Raw genomic sequence first — 12,496 nt, 5'->3', positions numbered from 1 at the left:
TAAAATACCTTTTTTCAACATGTTAATTTTACAACAATAATTTAGTGAAAAAAAAGCTAAAAATTTAGAGCTGTTGTGATAATTTTAGACAGGATAAGAACGGTATGCATAGGAGTTAGCAAGTGCGTAAGTGGATGAGTGGTTGAATGGGTGTGCCATTGGCGTCAGTATGTGTGTGTCGTCAGGTCAGGGAATTTAGCATGAGTCTGAGGGTATCCAGAGTTTTTGGGTGAGAGTTGTTATTGGTAATTTGGACTTTGGTAGGGATCAAGATAATCTTTGTTTTTTCCACGTATGGAGTCAGCTATTACAAGGGGGCATAGCTTTAAATAAGGGGGGGGGTAGGTATAGGACAGACGTTAGGGGTAGGTTCTTTACTCAGCGAGTCGTGAGTTCATGGAATGCCCTGCCAGTAGCAGTGGTGGACTCTCCCTCATTATGGGCATTTAAGTGGGCATTGGATAGGCATATGGAGGATAGTGGGCTCGTGTAGGTTAGGTGGGCTTGGATCGGCGCAACATCGAGGGCCGAAGGGCCTGTACTGCGCTGTATTCTTCTATGTTCTATGTTCTAAGAACGGCGCTTCAGATTTTCTCAAGGGCTACATTTTCATTCTCATTAACTCATTTATGAGATGATGCAATTATGTACTAATAGTATTTGTACTGACGTATGGGATATTTGGACTGTAACAAAAGGGGAAATATAAATTCAATAACTCAATAATGATCAAATCTTCCATTAAACAAAAACCAACAATACATAAGAAACTAATTTCTTAGACACCATGGTATTTAAATTGGCACAAGACAACAGGTATAAGGCCATTTTCCCCAAATTAACCAATACACACAAAAAGCCATCACTGTAAATATACACTGTACGGATCAGTGAGATCATAGCTAATGCTTTTCTCATTCACATGCACAAAGCTGGGAAATCCGAACTTGACATTCAGGATTTTACTCAACCTCAGGTTTCAAGTTAACAAGTGACACAATTAATTACAACAGAATACACACTATTCCTCATATAGTTTCCCTGAACATATACAGCCTTAAGCTAGATTTTCCACGTGCATTTGCAAGGAATTTATTACCTCAGTGATTATAGGTTTTCCTGACTCAGATTTAGCAAAGTAATCCTTTGGTGGCAGATTTAAAACTGTCTCCTCATCCTTGCAGTCTACCTCCCCTCAGTGCCCTTGCCTCCCTCTCCCCAGTATCCTCTTAAACACTCCTACACTCCTCAATCAGGGCTACCCTTCTCCACACTTCCCACCTGCAGCCTTCCATATGAAACTTCTTCCTCCATCCCTCTGCAGTTTCCTTCTTCTCAATCCTGCCATCGTCCCTTTTACCCCTCCCCTACCCTTTGCAGCTTCCTCTCCTTCTTCCCCACCCCTTCCCCTGCAGCCTCCTTCTTCAATCTGCAACTCACGCTTCTTACAGCCTCACTCTCTTCGCAGCCCCCCTCTCTTCCCCCTTCTCCATTTATCCAACTCTGGTGGCAGCCCAACAACTCGGATTTCTCCTTTTCCAGCAGCTCACCACTTACCTCTCACTGCTCAATACTGACTACAAATATATTCAAGAGCGTGCTCATCAGCAACAAATGCAGTTAAGAAAATGCCTATATTGGAGGAACATCTCCTCAGCGATCCTGACACTTGCATCTACAGAGATGACTCTTCTTCCATTGGTCACCTTGATGATTGAATCTTCCAGAACTTTTTAGGGTCTTTCAGAGCAAATTCATTTTTCACCCGTGTAATTTGAATTCCGGGTTCCATTGTTAATGACCAATCTACATCAGAAATTAAACAATGGGGCAATACCAGGGTTAAGTCTCAAGCAGCTAGCATACAAATCCAATACCACAATCAGTAGTTGGGACATTCATCTACTGACCCAGGCATACAAACCAGCCCATTAGAAGCTTAAACGTCCCGAGCAATTTCTGCATAAATGCACGCATCAGACTTCTGATGATCTCAAAGCACAACCTTTGTTACTGTTAGCATTAAAAGATTAGCCCACAATAATTAAAGGAACAGCCTATTTTGGGCTGATCCAACTAGAATTTGCACAGAACCAATAAACTAACAAAGGTTGGCCTTAACTGTAAGAATTCCTCTTTGTGTTACTTTATTTTTAAAAGATCGAATAAAAGAACATTTTAACCAGCTTTTTGGCTAATATAACGTTCCAAAAGGGTTCAGAAAGGCATATGGGAACCTGGGTTTTATACCTAGAGGCAAACAGTACAAAACAACAAAGTTATAAAGCAACAGTAGAAACACTAGATTGTCCTTTGTGGAATAGCTAGAAAAGAACTGCTCCTATTGGCAGAAGAGTCAAGAACCAGGGATCATAGATTTAAGGTGTCTGACAAAACAAAACCAAAAAGGCTGGGAGCACCACTTTACATAAAAGGAGTTAAATGAGGCAGAATCAATTGTGGCTTTCAAACAGAAATTCCACGTAAAGAAGAAAACTTTGGAAGGTCACAGGGAGTAGCAGTAGCCAAAGTATTCTTGCAAAGAACCAGCGTGGACTTGACAGACCCTCTATGCTGTGACCATTCTATGATTCTATGTATCGATTGCCAATTTCAAACATAAATGTTTTAAGTGGTCCAATGAGATGAATACAATTAATCTTCATTTAAAAGAGAAATAAAAGCAGTTTCATTTTTAAATTCTTGGATGGAACAAAACCAGATTTGATTAGTTCAAAGTTTGGGAGAAGATTTGTAGTTCGGGTACTCGTTGTTGTGGTTCTGTTCGCCGAGCTGGGAATTTGTGTTGCAGACGTTTCGCCCCCTGTCTAGGTGACATCCTCAATGCTTGGGAGCCTCCTGTGAAGCGCTTCTGTGATGCTTCCTCCGGAATTTATAGTGATTTGTACCTGCCGCTTCCGGTTGTCAGTTCCAGCTGTCCGCTGCAGTGGTCGGTATATTGGGTCCAGGTCGATGTGCTTATTGATTGAATCTGTGGATGAGTGCCATGCCTCTAGGAATTCCCTGGCTGTTCTCTGTTTGGCGTTTCCTCTCATAGTAGTGTTGTCCCAGTCGAACTCATGTTGCTTGTCATCTGAGTGTGTGTCCACTAAGGATAGCTGGTCATGTTGTTTCGTGGCTAGTTGGTATTCATGGATGCGGACCATTAGCTGTCTTCCTTTTTGTCCTATGTCGTGTTTTGTGCAGTCCTTGCATGGAATTTTGTACACTACATTGGTTTTGCTCATGCTGGGTATCGGGTCCTTCGTTCTGGTGAGTTGTTGTCTGAGAGTGGCTGTTGGTTTGTGTGCTGTTAGGAGTCCTAGTGGTCGCAGTAGTCTGGCTGTCAGTTCAGAAATGTTTTTGATGTATGGTAGTGTGGCTAGTCCTTTGGGTTGTGGTATGTCCTCATTCTGTTGTCTTTCCTTTAGGCATCTGTTGATGAAATTGCAGGGTTATCCGTTTTTGGCGAATACCTTGTATAGGTGTTCTTCTTCCTCTTTTTGCAGTTCTGGTGTACTGCAGTGTGTCGTGGCCCTTTTGAACAGTGTCTTGATGCAACTTCTTTTGTGTGTGTTGGGGTGGTTGCTTTCGTCGTTTAGGACTTGGTCTGTGTGTGGCTTTCCTGTATACCTTTGTGGTGAAATCTCCGTTCGGTGTTCTCTGTACCATCACGTCTAGGAATTGGAGTTGGTTGTCCTTTTCTTCCTCTCTAGTGAATCGGATTCCTGTAAGTGTGGCGTTGATGATCTGGTGTGTGTTCGCTATTTCTGTGTTTTTAATGATTACAAAGGTATCATCTACATACCTGACCCAGAGTTTGGGTTGAATTTGCGGTAAGACTGTTTGTTCTAACCTTTGCATTACCGCTTCTGCTATGAGTCCAGAAATGGGTGAGCCCATGGGTGTGCCGTTGATTTGTTCATATATTTGGTTGTTAAATGTGAAGTGTGTTGTGAGGCACAGGTCCAGTAGTTTGAGTATGCAGTCTTTGTTGATAGATTCCCCGTCTTGTTGTCTGTTCTGTATGTCCAGCAGGTTGGCTATTGTTTCTCTGGATACAAAAGCAACCACCCCAACACACACAAAAGAAGTTGCATCAAGACACTGTTCAAAAGGGTCACAACACACTGCAGTACACCAGAACTGCAAAAAGAGGAAGAAGAACACCTGTACAATGTATTCGCCAAAAACGGATAACCCCGCAATTTCATCAACACATGCCTAACGGAAAGAGAACGGAATGAGGACATGCCACAACCCAAAGGACTAGCCATACTACCATACATCAAAAACATTTCTGAACTGACAGCCAGATTACTGCGACCACTAGGACTCATAACAGCACACAAACCAACAGCCACTCTCAGACAACAACTCACCAGGACGAAGGACCCGATACCCAGCATGAGCAAAATCAATGTTGTGTACAAAATCCCATGCAAGGACTGCACAAAACACTACATAAGACAAACAGGAAGACAGCTAACCGTCCGCATCCATGAACACTAACTAGCCATGAAACGACATGACCAGCTATCCTTAGTAGCCAACACTCAGATGACAAGCAACATGAGTTCGACTGGGACAACACTACTATGAGATGAAAAGCCAAACAGAGAACAGCCAGGGAATTCCTAGAGGCATGGCACTCATCCACAGATTCAATCAATAAGCACATCGACCTGGACCCAATATACCGACCACTGCAGCGGACAGTTGGAACTGACAACCAGAAGCGGCAGGTACAAATCACTATAAATTCTGGAGGAAACATCACGGAAGCGCTTCACAGGAGGCTCCCAAGCACTGAGGATGTCACCTAGACAGGGGACAAAACGTCTGTAACACAAATTCCCAGCTTGGCGAACAGAACCACAACAGATTTGATTAGATTACAACATCCTTTGACTTACCATTGCAACTTTTCATCTTGAGGTGTTCCTGCAGGTCCTCGTTTGCTACTGCCTCACCACAACGATGACATTTTCCAAAACTGTCTTTCTTGTCACACTCGGTCAGCCTGTGCTCTGTGAGAGTGGCTATTTCAACCACCTAAACAGAAAGTTTGGACATGGAAGTGATATTCAGGACGAAAAAGCGGTCTTACAGCCAACTGAAAACAGCTAAGATTTGTGGTGTTTTCAGTTGCCAACATAGGGTGACAAAATTATCATGCGCTGGGCTGAAAAATACAAATTCAATACTGATATGTGATTTCAATAGGTTTCAGATTAAACGAAAAAATTTTAAGTGTGAAGTGCACATACATCAAAATCATCATTTATGCCGAGAGACAGCTTTGTCACAATTTTGTCACTTTTGTTATCAAGACAACTTAACAGTGCTACAGTGAACCAGTTTGGAAGAGAGTCAAGCACAAGAATATTTTGTCCCGCATTTTTGTTTTACTAAATTTATGATATCATATATTTTGAATATTATAACTTAGCACAAGATTGAGAATCATGACATATTTTAAGCTATCAAGCAGAACCTTCTTTATACTTTCAACAATGTTAAAATCACCAGAATAATAATTCACCAACTAGACTAAACATTCCAGGAACAGTTACTGCTCAACAAACAGTGACAGCTGCATAGCAATGGGTTCAAAGATGTTTAAAAAGATTACAAAAAGCTTTTGTTTGCCCAAAGACATATGCTGCACAGAGTTGCAAGAGGGATCACCTCAGCGAAAGCTGGCACGTATTCCACCTATAAATTCCTTCAGACGCAAAGTACTGACTACCCATAATCATTAATTAATCTGGAGACAGAATCTTGTTAGCAATGTAGGATGAGGGTGTACAGGAAATGACTCCAGCTGCAGCTTCTGGAATGCTAGATTTCTGAATTGGAACGGGCTGGGGACATTGTGAAGTATCTGCAAAACTGAGAGTATTATGGATAACACGTTCAGAGAGGTGATCACTCTGTAGGCCAAGACTCCACAGGACTTGGAGGGAATGAATGATCACCAGACTGAGAAAGAGGTCTAGGCAGGCATTGCAGAAATCACATGACCATGCCCCTGAAAAACAGATATACCAATGTGGATATTGTTGGGGGAACGAATAGCCTCAGAGGAAAGTAGCAGCAGCAACGCTCATTGCACCACAGTTGCCTCTGCTACACAAGAGAGGAGGAATAAATGTGGGAAGGTTATAATAATAGGAGATTCAGTTGTAAAGAGAACAAACTGACATTTCTGTGGTCACAAATGAGTGTCCAGGATGATATGCTGCCTCCCAAGGGTATCTTGGAGCCACTAAAGAACATTCTGGGTGTGGCTCAGCATTAGAATATTTTGGTACCATTAACCTAGGTGAGGAAAGGATGAGGATCTTCAAAGCAGAATAGAGGGCGTTAGGAAGTAAATTAAAAAGCACAGTTGAATCAATACAGGGAGATGGTAAAGAGGGGCAAACTAAAAGACAAAATATAAAGTAAGAAAAGTGATAGGGAGAGAACTACAAAACAATGAAAACAGGACTAAAAATGCTAAGAAGTGAGACTTAAGGCCTTCTATCCTAATGCATGGAGTATTTACAATTAAGTGGATTCATTAGCTACACAAACAGATACAAATATCCGTTATAGTCAGAAACAGGGGAAGCGAAAATGAGCAGACCAATGGCAAATAGCAGACTAATTTAACACATATTTTGGTTCTGTCTTCACAAAGGAGGACATAAATAACATTCCAAAATGTTCACTTTGTCTAATCCTGTCACTGTTTTCCAACCGCCGTAGCATTTTCCTTACCAATGATGTCAGACTCACTGGTCTGTAATTCTCTGCTTCTTATCAAACTCTCTTTTTTAAAAATATTAGGATTACATTAGTCACCTTCCAATACATAGCAGCTGTTCCAGAATAAATAAAATCTTCAAAGATTATCACCATTGCAAACACAAATTCTAGGGCCACTTCCTTAAGTACTCTGGAATGTAGGTATGTCATAATCTTTAATCCAATCAATTTTCCCAACACTATTTTCCGAGAAATCACTACACTGATTTCCTTCAGTTCCTCCCTCTCACCACAGCATGTGTTCCCCAATAGTTTTGGGATGTTATTTATGTCTTCCTTTGGAAAGACAATACTAAAATATGAATTTAATTAGTCTGTCATCTCTTTGTTGCTCATTTTCACTTACCCTGTTTTTGATGTAATGGACCTACATTTGTCTTCACATACCTCAAGATGCTTTTACAATCAGTTCATATGATATAAGAACCTCGAATCCCAATCCCATTCCTGTGCATGTATAAAGCCCTATGTAAGCAACTAGAAGACACACAATCTGGCTGTATAACCAAACACTCTGGGAAAAGAACAGGGTAAGTCACAGGAAAAGAAAGCAAATAACCTGAAAATATGACAAAATTAAGTGCAATGACATTTTACAAAAAAATTGTGCTCAGATGCTTTGTACTAGTTTGTTTCCTAAAGTTTATTGGTTCCTCAAAATCCATTAATCTGTTTTTATCAAACAATTCAAATGGCATTTTCTGAAGAACCCTGAAAATCCTTTGTACCTCTGATGTAAAATATTTGAGTTTGTTAAACTTCAGGAAAAGGAAGAAAAAAAATGGGAATCCAAGCAATTTGGTATGCTGCAATATATCGTGCTAGGGTCAATCAAGGCATTTTTTAGAGTGAGCTTATGTAGCATTGGGAAGGAGGGGAGATGTGGTGGGAGGAGGAAAAGTGAAGTGGGGAGGGTATTTCAGTAGAGTCATGCAGCTTGGCTGTACTGTGTTTGAGCTATGATCTTGGGGATCTTCTTACTGAAACAGATACTGAAAATAGCAGCTAGCATGGTAGTACTGCTGGCAGAAAACACCTTGAGGTGTGGTAGTGTGTGGTTTATAGAACTCCTAAATTAAAGGAGCTTGTGATTGAAGTATTGAGATAAAGTGCTGTGGAAGCTATCACAAGTACTGATAATGGCCCAGGACAAGTACCAGGGTTATCAGATGGTTTAAGTGAGGGGACGGAGAGGTATCCCAAGAACTCTTTGGACATTCAAAGATATCCAGTTATCGGAAGGAGTCCAACAGCATGAAATGGTGTAATCCATTACTTTAAGATAGAGATGAGGAGAAATTTCTTCACTCAAAGAGTGGTGAGCCTGTAGAATTCTCTGCAACAGAAAGCAGTTGAAGCTATAACAGTGAAGTTTTCAATATGGAGGTAGATATACTTGTTAGAGCTAAAGTGGGAATAGGGCACTGAGGTGGATCAGTCATGTTTAATCATTTCATTGTGAAATAAGCAATTTTTCGTCATTTATTATTTGAAAGTTATTGGTGATTTGAACAACAGGAACAACTTGAATTCTGGACACCTGTGAACAAAATCTACAACTCTCCTTTCAAATTAATTTAATCATGTTGCAGACTTATACTACCGTTTAGCCTGTCTTTTAAGACCAACGGCCCTGCTGTCCTCATTCACTCTCGCACGTTGTTGAAATATCAAACTCCTTATTGAGTAAGGAGCAGAAATCAGACTTGACTCAATATGAATAAAGTCAAAAGATAAAACGTGCATTTTAATTCATATCGTTTGACACAACATATAATCAAATATCGCTTGTAAGTACCCATTTTCCAAAAGCTTTTCATCTTACACTCATTCAGACAATTCTCAAGAAGTACCAACCTAAAAAGAAAACAAGATTTATAGTGCATGACAGGAGTGTGCTGATTGGTTGGCATGGACTCAGATTGGTGGAATCTCCGCAACAAAGCCATGACCAACATTTTGGATTAAAGTCTTTTCCTACAGCTTTAGACTTCAGGCATGGAGGCGAGATATAGACCTAACGAAAATCATCAGATGACAGTTTTTAGCAGAAACCCTAAAACTCCATGATCTGGTATACTATACTATGCATTCACCTACTATGCCATGGATAGGAATGCTCCATAAAGCACTAATATGTTTAAGAGTGCAGCAAAAAAAAAAATGGAATTCTCGACAAATAAATCTCAGATCATGACCAAGGTCAGTTGTCGACCTTGACTCATTTATGTAACACACAGATTAGCTTGTTCAAGGAACATTGAATAAATTGCATTCCACTCTCTAGCCAAGACTTTTAACTACAACTTAGAAAATTTTACCTTCCCCACTTGTCACTGCTAGAAGACATGAATCTCAGCAAGAAACTATATTTATAAATATATTCAATTTTAAAAATGAGCACCTAACATAATTTCATATTCAATAATCTACAGATCAAAACTCATTTATCTGAAGACCTGTTGACCCAACTGGAAAAAGTTTGAGGCTACCTGCGCATGCGTTTGATCGACAGAACAAAGTGATATATTATTATCTACCAAGACCTGTGCAAAATTACACACAAACTCTCGACAAACTCATTAAAAAACTGAAATAACCAGCTTCAGTGGGTTTTTGTGCCTGAATGCAACAGGATAATATAAACAGACTCAACAAAAATGCAATCAACAGTCTGTGCATATTGTAAGTATTACATTTACATTTGGCACATAAAAGGTATTTCAAAACTTGACCACAAATACAATTGACCACTGTAAGTCCTACTGGATATGTCTGGATAGAAAAGCAAAACTTTATAATACATTCTACATACCTGCTTGCAATGTTCACAACGTCTCAACATCGGACAGTGCTTCCAATAATGGATGTCCAGACCTTCATCTGTAAACATTTCATTTCTCTCTCCACAGAAAATACATAAACTGTGAAGAGGAAATTAGATATCACAATCTCAGTCTATAAGCAAAAGCAAAGAACTATAATTTTACCATTTATACAAATGCAGGCTGATCTCTGGATTTTCTAGTGTTTGCATCAACATAGTGAGATCATACTGCTTGCCAGAAGATGCAGCTTAAAGTCACTGCACAAAGATTTGAACTTGAATGTAATATTAATTTGAAAGAAATGAACCCAAGTCCAACTGGGAAACGCATTCAAAAACTGAATAAACTACAAGTTAGTATCGACAGCAAGATCTGAAAACATAAAAAATGCACAGCACACAAAATGCAGACCTCAATCACATTTAGTAACCAATCTACCTGAACTGTCTACCCTTCTACGGGCAAAACCCCCTGAGTCGAAGAAACAACGTAGTAGAACAAAATACTATTACTATCCAACTATACAGAGTGGATCTAGTGCACGAGATGCCTATTAATAAGGTTTATTATGCAGCTTGCAGTATTTTGATTGTCTATGCTTGCTGTGTTCCATTTCCATATTTTGTTTTTGCCAAAGTCCTCACAGGCAATAAATTAAGAGAGAAGATCTGACATTACCCAAAACACACACAAATGTAAATTCCCCCGAAGCATTCCAAAATGTTTAGGAGAGAGATTATTTAATAACAAGCGTATTGATTCCACTTAGGTCGAAATCCTGACAATTTCCCCGCCTAACAATATTGTGGGTGTATCAACACCATGTGGACTGCAGCAGTTCAAGGAGGCTGCTCACAGTCACTTTCTCAAAGGCAATTTAGCATGGGTAATGGTGGCCCAGCCAGTGTCTCCCACATCCTTTGACTGAATTTAAAAAAACATACAGAAGAGACATGAATCACATATTTATGTGAACTATCTTGTCAGAATTTCTTCTGGGACTTCAGATATCATGATGCCTGACAATTCATTACTCTGCAAAACTTGTAATGAAATGTTATTTGAACTAAACATTTAACTTCTATTCGTTTCCTGGTTTTAAAGCTGGGAATACATAACATGATATTACAGTTTACCCAAAGGAGTTAGGAAGCTAGTATATACAAATACAAAATGATTTTTAGATATATTTGGCACAGTGCTGAATTTTGGTGACATGGGGCATTTGACCCAGAACTCAGAATTGGCATGAGGACTCAGTGTATGCGGCGATTTTGCAGTGTGGATTGGGAATTTTTTGATCATGGAGCAATGTGGAGAGTACATTGGATATTTGGCAGAACTGAGGAGAAGAATTCAGAAGGTATGGGGAACTGGAATATGGGTCTTGGGTTACTAATATTTGTTCTAACTGTTTACAAATGAGGGGAAAGGGCAATCCAAACCCGGCAGAACTGGTGGAAGGTCAAGGATATTCTGGATCTGGGAGCACTGCTTAGTATAAAAATCGAGATCAATATTAAATTTAATGTTTTGAGAGTTATTCCATGAAGTGTATCTTCTGCAAATCATTTAGTTTATCTGTTCCTTTATTTCCTTTACATGTGTCTATAGGTTTAACCATCTTGTGGTAGGTAGGAACGTTAGTAGTATTTATATTTTCTAATCAACAAAACATTGGCAATAACTTTCATTTCAAAATTCATGCTTTTTTAAAAAAAATACAAAAATTGGAAAGCTACAGATTTCTCTCATTTTAATACTCTCTAAAATTCATGCTGCACTCACATTCGGAAACTAAAGCTAAAAACAAGAGATTGATATTTTGTCTCGTTCAAACAAACTTAATTTCAATGTGCTTGATTAATTCTATGTTTAAAATTTGTCTAGGTTTTATTCAAATAATGAAACAGGCTTTCCTAAGAGATTGAGGGGGATGCATATGCCTGATATAAATTCTATTATACATCCTAAGGAAGCATACAAAGTTCACACATCTTAACTGCAAATCTCCCTCGAGTCATTAGTCTGCTGTTTGGACAATAAAATTGAGCTTCAATTTTTCATAAGAGGCTTACTGCTCTAAATTTTAAAATACTTGAATAGAAGTATAAACAGAAGAAGATGATACAAAGATAGGTGGAGGGACAGGTAGAATTGAGGATTCGGGGAGACTGCAGAAAGATTTAAGGAGAAAGTGAGGTCTGCAGATGCTGGAGATCAGAGATGGAAATGTGTTGCTGGAAAAGCGCAGCAGGTCAGGCAGCATCTAGGGAACAGGAGAATCGACGTTTCGGGCATTAGCCCTTCTTCAGGAATGAGGAAAGTCATTCCTCATTCCTGAAGAAGGGCTAATGCCTGAAACGTCGACATCTGCAGAAAGATTTAGACAGGCTACAAGAGTGGGCAAAGAAGTGACAGATGGATTACAACATGGGAAAGTGTGAGGTCATGCACTTCAGTAAGAAGAATAGAGACATGGAATATTTTCTAAATGGGGAGAAAATTCAGAAATGTGAAGTGCAAAGGGACTTGGAAATCCTAGTCCAGGTTTCTCTCAAGGTAAACTTGCAGGTTGAGTTAGTAGTTGAGTCAGTTGTCAGGACGCAAATACAATGTTGTCATTCATCTCAAAGGACTAAAACATAAAAGCAAGAATGTCCTTCTGAGGCTTTATACGGCTCTGTTCAGACCACATTTAGAGTATTGTGTGCAATTTTGGGCCCCATACCTCAGGAATAATGTAATGGCTCTGGAGTGGATCCAGAGGACGTTCATTAGAATGATCCCAGCAATGAAAGGCTGAACAGGGACGTTTGAAGTCTCTGGGACTATACTCGATGGGAGTTTAG

The 12,496-nt window shown here is 39.6% G+C and overlaps 1 protein-coding gene and 1 non-coding gene across 10 annotated transcripts in view; both read right to left on the bottom strand.

Annotated features, from left to right (window-relative positions):
- The window catches only part of cep104 (centrosomal protein 104), a 229,230-nt gene that overhangs the window by 51,117 nt on the left and 165,617 nt on the right, over window positions 1-12,496 (bottom strand). For all 9 annotated transcript variants that reach the window (XM_087980590.1, XM_087980588.1, XM_087980592.1 and 6 more), the window contains 2 exons: window positions 9,632-9,740; window positions 4,917-5,055 (listed from right to left, as the gene is read on the bottom strand). In XM_087980590.1, the coding sequence (XP_087836716.1) occupies window positions 4,917-5,055; window positions 9,632-9,740 (248 nt within the window). The remainder of the gene's footprint in view (window positions 1-4,916; window positions 5,056-9,631; window positions 9,741-12,496) is intronic.
- On the bottom strand, window positions 8,398-8,528 carry LOC122540498 (small nucleolar RNA U109). The gene has a single exon (XR_006309328.1). It is a non-coding gene; the product is annotated as a small nucleolar RNA U109 (small nucleolar RNA).

This window comes from Chiloscyllium plagiosum, unplaced genomic scaffold (genome assembly GCF_037043375.1).
Source record: "Chiloscyllium plagiosum isolate Xiang-an unplaced genomic scaffold, Cpla_swu_hap1 HiC_scaffold_37, whole genome shotgun sequence".
Lineage (NCBI taxonomy): Eukaryota > Metazoa > Chordata > Chondrichthyes > Orectolobiformes > Hemiscylliidae > Chiloscyllium > Chiloscyllium plagiosum.
Note: the sequence above shows the minus strand (reverse complement) of the source record. Positions and strands in the feature narration are given on the sequence as shown.